The sequence below is a fragment of the Budorcas taxicolor genome, chromosome 8, assembly GCF_023091745.1.
Source record: "Budorcas taxicolor isolate Tak-1 chromosome 8, Takin1.1, whole genome shotgun sequence".
NCBI lineage: Eukaryota > Metazoa > Chordata > Mammalia > Artiodactyla > Bovidae > Budorcas > Budorcas taxicolor.
Window position 1 is genome coordinate 85363119 of NC_068917.1, and position 7366 is coordinate 85370484.

General features: G+C 39.7%; 1 protein-coding gene across 1 annotated transcript in view; it reads left to right on the forward strand.

The window, feature by feature from the left end:
* ERCC6L2 (ERCC excision repair 6 like 2) overlaps window positions 1-6400 on the forward strand; it is a 149600-nt gene extending 143200 nt beyond the window's left edge. Inside the window, exon 19 of the mRNA XM_052645131.1 lies at window positions 5428-6400. Coding sequence (XP_052501091.1) covers window positions 5428-6400 — 973 coding nt within the window. The remainder of the gene's footprint in view (window positions 1-5427) is intronic.
* The last annotated feature ends 966 nt before the right edge of the window (window positions 6401-7366 follow it).

Below are 7366 nucleotides of genomic sequence, written 5' to 3' on the forward strand. Positions count from 1 at the left end.
TTGACGCTTTTAAACTGTGATGTTGGAGAAGACTCTTGAGAGTCTCTTGGACTGCAAGGAGATCCAACCAGTCAATCCTAAAAGAAATCAATCCTGAATATTCATTGGAAGGACTGATGCTGAAGCTGAAGCTTCAGTACATTGGAAAATAAGACCCGGATGCTGGGAATGATTGAAGGCAGGAGGAGAAGGGGACGACAGAGGATGAGATGATTGGATGGCATCACCAATTCAATGTACACGAGTTTGAGCAAGCTCCGGGTCACGGTGAAGGACAGGAAAAACTGGCATGCTGCAGTCCATGGGGTTGCAAAGAGTCGGATATGACTGAACAACTGAACGACAACAAGAGAAAGGCGTAAAGAAAGGCACAGATACAATGGGTATTTCCTTAATTAATTGAGAATTAAAGCATCGGTATTGAGGGAGAAAAATTGGGGGAAAGAGAAATTATGAAAGAAGTAATTTATAAAGTAGTAAAGCACGCTTGTGGGGCTAGAATTCCTGAGTGATGTTAAGTCCCTTTTTGAGAGTAATTACAGTGAAACCTTCTGTGCAGTTGTACAGACTTCATTCAAGTTTCAGTTGCTCAGTTGCAGACACAGAATAGGCAAACAGCTGAGTTTTACAAGGAGAAGGAAAGGAAAGAAAGGAAGATGAATGATGTTTGCAAAGAAGTGATTATAAAGTTGAACCTAAACTCAACAAAGGGATGTTGATGATAGTGAGAAAGCAGAAGAGTCAGCAAATTGGAGGACTTGATGAGATGAAAAGTACAATCCAACATAGTTGTCATGGGGATAATTGAGTAGTTGAACTGAAGCATGATATGACTGAATTCAGGAATTTGGAAGTTGTGCAGTTAATGGTAATGACATTAGTGGTATGATCTTGGCAATAGGGACCTGCGTGAAATTGAGTCTTTGGAGGTGAGGTAAAGAAACTAGTGGGCCAGGAGTTGGGTGGGACATCCACATGGATACTGATATTACCAAGAATGATGGCAGAAAATGGGAAAGGAAGCAACGTTAATCCAGGATCTTGAGTGTCAGTCTCCAGCAGGGAGCAACTAGGAAGTCAGTTAATAAGATGGGGTGGGAGTGAGAATGGAAAGCTGGATAGCATGCACCTTAAAGAGCAGGAGGAGTTTTTAAGAAAAAATAATCTGGAAACAGCAGTGGGAAGCTTGAACTCTGAGGCTTAAGGATGGGAGGTATAAGAATTTTGACCTGTGAAGGCTGCATAGGAGGAGGCAGTATCCGGAGGAGACAGAGGGACTCCTTGGGTAGAAGACACAGGAGAGATGGTAGATCATAGCCTGATTCCAGGGGCACCAAGGAATGGTCTGGAAGGATGAGGGATTGGATTAGATCAAGGCTGTAGAGGCCAGGAGGAGGATGAGAAGCCAGTGTTCAGGGTAACTGTGGTGTAGTGACTGAGGTAAGCAGGGAGAGGAGGCAAGCTCCAGTTGGTCCTGATGGCTTCTACAGACAATGGGAAAGTGCTGGTTGCTCTGTGTGTTCCAGATGCTTCCCTCAGGGTTTTGGCAACTCCCAGGCAACTGGCCCCTTAGCTCCTCAGGTCCTGGTGTGGCAGATTGGATCACACCCCTGAGCTGTCCACCATTGCCCAGAAAAGTGAACATCCCACACTACTACAGCATTGCAGCTCCTCACAGATATATTTACAGCAATGATTTGGAGTAAAGTTGGGGCAGTTTTGTATGGGCAATTATTTTGCTAGAAGGCCAACTGTATACATTTTTACCAATCTTTGAGAAGCAAAAGCATCTTATCCCCTTTGGCACTGTATATAAAAATAAAAGTATTGGGACTGCCCTGGTAGTCTAGTAGTTAAGACTCCACACTTGCACTGCAGAGGGCCTGGGTTCAAACCCTGGTGGGGGAACTAAGATCCTGTATGCCTCGCAACATGGCCAAAACATTAAAGAAAGGAAGGAAGAAAGAAAGAATTAACAATGATTATTTTTTTACCTGGTTTTTTTTTTTTCTCTATCTTAGCCTCAGGATAAATATCTCATGCTACATAAAAAGGTGAAGGGTGTCTAATATTGGAATGTCAACATCTGCGCTAGGGAACAGTGCCCGAACTGCTAGCACCTCTTTCCTGTTAACCATCCTACTCTGTGTGAATCAAGAATTTATACCATGATGCAGTCCCATGGGTCATCTGAAGGAAGTTTCAGTCCTACCTTCTCTTCAGAAAGTTCAGGCAGAAACAGCATGGTTTTTAGCTGTGTTTCCACCCCTTCTCCTTCAGTTCCTCAAGAACAAGGGAGAGGAATTGAATTTTTCCACAGCTACTCTTCATCTACTTGCTGAAAGACAAAGATACCCAAATTTGATTTCTTCCCCCACCCACACCCCTTTGCCTAAGTGGCTTATGAGTGTCTACAAAATTTTCCCCACAAAGTGGCTAGCTTACATCCCTTGGTTGTACCTTGCAGTCATTAAATATTTAAAGAAAACTCTTTTAAAGACCAAGAATTATGAAAGCAAGTTTAGAAAGCGAAAATAAAATGAATTGTAATCATAAGTCATCCTGTAAGGGGTACTCACACAGCCCGGGATCCTGGTATAACATTCAGACAGAATAAGATCAGAAGCACCTCTCCTCCCAGAGCTGACAGAAGCACAGGGTCATAGGTGAGGTCAACACAGCAAAGGGGAAAGTACTTTGGCAACTGCTGATACACCACCAAGTCTCGGATAAATAAAAGACATTAGCCTGTAACTTTGCTAATAACTTAATCTTCACAGCACAAATATTTATTAGAAAGGCCATGAAAATGGATTCAGAAGTGATTAATAAAATAATGATACGTCATTACTTCCTGTGAGGTTGAAACTGGAACCTCTTAAAAACATACTTGATGCTTTACAACAAGGACATTGGCCATACCCAGGACAGAAATTTGGAAACTTGTTTTTGTGTTATTTTAAATATTCTCTTGGCAATGAGAGTGACTGTTGATCAGGCATAGCTAGGACCTGGATTTGGAAGCAAGTAACAGGACCAGTGTGGTGAGGACTAGAAGCCAGGGTGCTCATCTGAAACTACAAAAAAAAGTCCTGAATATATGGTATGGATTGCCGCTAAAATCAAAGGAAACACAAACTTTATACAACCTGGTCTCAGTGGCAAAAATAAGAGTGGCTTTAAGTAAAGCTCCTGTTTATGTACATTTAAAAACTCACTTTTTTTTACCCTCAGGATTCTCTGTTGTGTACAGAATGAAATTCAAACTTCTGAAATTGGCATACAGACCCCTCATGATTTTCATCCTCTTCCTTGGAGTTCCTCCTGCCCCTCTGTCCACCACGTCTTCTTGGAACTGGGCTTGTGCATCTTCCCTCTCTCTCTAGGGGGCTTCTTGGCTCATCTTTACCTGACTGGCTTGAGGTGACAGCAGTGAAGCCTTCCCTGCTATTCAGCCCACTACCAGTCACTGGCTTAGACACCCCTTTTGTGGGTGCCAACAGGGTACCATATTTACCTCCATCATAGGATTTATCCCTCCCTCCTGGTCTCATCTTCACGTATCTGTCTCTGCCAACCAGACTCTAAACTCCGTGAAGACGGGGAACTGGGATTTGTTGAGTGTTGTATAGTTTCTCTTGCAGTGCCTTGCGGAAAAGAGAGCTCTATAAATATTTTTTCAGTCAATAAATCAAAGTTTTAAGGAAATATTATATAAAAATGGATGTAAGTCTTCAATTTGGGGACTTTTAATCATTTGCTCCAGCGTCATCTGTAGCTTTTGTTTATAAAAACATTTGTAAGCAGTGAGCTTTCCTGATTCATGGCCTAAACTCAGCATCAGCAAAGGAAAACCCTCTTAGTCTGCCTGGCCTGAATTCCACAGGCTGCAGCTTAAAAGACAGAAATATGTTTCTCATGGTACTAAAGCCTGGGAAGTCCCACAATCAGGGTGCCAGCTGATTGGATTCCTGGTAAGAGCTTTCTTCCTGGCTCACAGATGGCCACCTTTTCACTGTGTCCTCCTATGGCAGAGAGAGAGCTCACTGGTGACTTTTTCCCCCCTAAAATTTCATCTATTTATTAATTTTTGGCTGTACTGAGTCTTTGTTGCTGCATGCAGGCTTTCTCTAGTTGTGGTGCATAGGCTTCTCATGGCGGGGGCATCTCTTGTTGCGGAGCCCAGGCTCTAGAGCACAGCCTCAGTAGTTAATGGCACACACGTTTAGTTGCTCCACAGCATGTGGAATCTTCCCAGACCAGGGATTGAACCTGTGACTCCTGCATTGGCAGCAGATTCTTTACCAGTGGATCACCAGAAAAGTCTTCTGGTGGCTTTTTATGACCTCTTTTAAACTTAATTACCTCCTAAAGACCCCATCTCCAAATATAGGCACATTGGGGTTTAGGGCTTCAACATACGGATTTGGGGTGGGTGGCACAGTTCAGTCTATAGAACCCTTACTTGGGGAAAGGGACCAGAGTCTAGTGCCCAGGGTTCCTAAACGAGCTTTCCACCTCTCATCTTATTAGGGTTTCAGAAGGTGCAGTTCTTCAATGGCTTTTATTAATATCTGATGCTAACTCTGAAACTCATTTCTTCAGATACCATCTGACATCAGTTTAGTTACCTGTACTGAAAGTCAGATCCATCAGATCAAAACTGAGAAAGAATCTAGACTTATCAGTTTAGAACTTCCCTTTGTGTGTGAGTGTGTGTGTGTGTGTGTGTGTGTGTGTGTGCATATGTTAGTAGCTCAGTCATGTCCGACTCTTTGTGATCCCACGGACTGTGGCTCGCCAGGCTTCTCTGACTATGGGATTCTCCAGGCAAGAATACTGGAGTGGATTGCCATTCCCTTCTCCAGAGGAACTTCCCAACCCAGGGATCAAACCCTGGTCTCCTAGAACTTCCCTTTAGGCTCATCAAAAAGGCATGTGAAATTTCTATATTGTATTTGTGGAAGAAAGAGAAAAAAGGATATAGAAGAGAAAAATTCTTTAAAACTATTAATTTTTGAGCATTTTCTCTTTTCTATTTATTGATACCCTCTTTGACAATTTTATTTCATGTATCTTGTGTGCAATATAAATTTTCTAACAGATTATATAAATTATAATTCTGCTGTAAGTCATAAATTGTCTGAATGGAAGAGCAGCATGCTGGGATCATACAATTCCCAGGAAATACCTGATTTAAAGTCAGAATAACTTAAAAAGTTGGTAATTTCATGAACTAAAGTAGTGTAAGGGAAGAGTTCACATTCTCTTAAGTACAAAATGTATGTTCGTTGTGATATTAAGATAATATATGCTAATGAATACATTTACATAGCTTTGTTGCTACATAGCATAACACTGATGACAAGTTCTTTAAAAATAAAATATAGTAAAAATAACCATTGGATTTGTTCATTAAATTTTCAGAAAACAATTTGAAGAAATGGCTTCTTATTTTAAGTTGTCTTCTGTAAAGGAATTTGCTAAACGTGTAACTAATGCCACATCAGAAGAACGACAGAAAATGCTCAGAGACTTTTATACTTCCCAGTATCCAGAGGTAAGAGAATTTTTTGTGGATTCTCCCTCAGAATGCACTAAGTCTGCCTATGAGAAAGGAGAGAGAGTCAAGAATAAGTCTGAAAAAAGAGAATCTCTTATGAAAGAGCAGCTATCAGATTCTGAAACTTTGTCATTTAAAAATTCTACCAAAAAAATTTCTCCAATTTTCAGCCCCAACATATGTAAAAAAAAATCAATTAAGTTTCAAAATCATAGTTCCTATAAAGAAAAGGTGCTTTCCAATGATGTGGAAACTAAGAAATTACCTATAAGCTGTACCCAAGAGACTGACAGTGGGGAAAGCAGCCAAGCGTCCAAAGACACTGCAACATCCTGTTCCCTGAACAGTAAGTCTGGAGCAGATGAGTTGGAAAAGTTGGAAAATGCCAGGAAAGACCAACAGGATCTCACTGGTTTGGGTATTTCAAGAAATGGACCCATCTTCAAAGTGGAAAACAAAACAATAGAAAATCCAGTGTTAGAAGACACTTCCGTGGTAGGCTTACTTGGTGACACCTCTGTTCTTGATGACCTCTTTAAAAGTCATGAGAATAGTCCCACACAACTGCCAAAGAAGGTTCTTTCTGGGTCCATAGAAAAAGCAAAACAGAGACCAAAAGATTTCTGGGACATCTTGAATGACCAAAATGACGACAGTCTCAGTAAACTCACCGACTTGGCAGTAATAGAGACTCTCTGTGAAAAAGTGCCTTTTGCAGCATCTTCCAAAAGGAAGGAGGATCTCGAAGCTTCTCTTTGGAAATCAAACGAGAAATTTTTGTGGAAAAAATTTAACTTAAGTGATACAGATGAAAGCACAGCTAATACACAAGAGTGATACATAAACATATAGATGAATTACTACAACCAATGAATTTCTGCTATCAATGTTTAGAACTCTGTGTTCCACACTAATTATGTTACAAAGTTGTCAATATATATTTTTAATAAACCCTTGCTCTGGATTCTTTTTCAGTCTCAAATGTTACCATGTGTTGGTTTTCCTTGATAGCTGATTTGATGTTTAAAAAAAATAAATGGTCATATTATAGTATAAATCTGTTATTATGAAATGGAAAAGATCCTAGATTTGTTACTGGGAGACTTGGGGCATCTCTCATTGTATAATTATGTGACCTTAGATAATATCTTTAGGCTAGTGTGCAGCCATTTCCTCATATGAAAGATGAAGGGCTTGAAATTGATGAACATGAGTATCTTCCAGTTTAAAAACACTTTGTTTCATTCTCCTAGATTCCATTAAGTCATAGAACCAAATTATGCTTACCCCCTCAAATCAAGTGTACATTAATGAGTTTCTTTCTTACTAGCATTTGGAAGATTAGTAACTGTTTTCCTTTTCCCTCAGTATCATGTGCTACCATTATGAAATTATTTATGCCAAAGTAATAATGAGTACTAAATACATGATGTATATTAAAATAGTAAGCTCATAACTGCTCAAAAGCAAAGAGTTAATGTTGTATAATTTTACTATCAATATATGATGTATGATGCTAAAGTAATATAATTATTATCATTAGCCACAGAACATCAGTGCCTCAACTTTTTATAAAAGTATATAAAACTTCGTATAGTATTTTTGTATTTCTCTTAAGTATGAATAAATGAGTAAACATTTGATTTTATTTAAAACTTTTATATTTTGTTGAATTTAACATATGCTTTCTAACCAGTAAAATGTGCTTGTTGTTGAATTCACTTGTTTGGAAACATTCACTGTGTGGGAACTGTGCTGTGAGCACTAGATGTACAGGTGAGGCACTGCTACCAGTAAAACAAA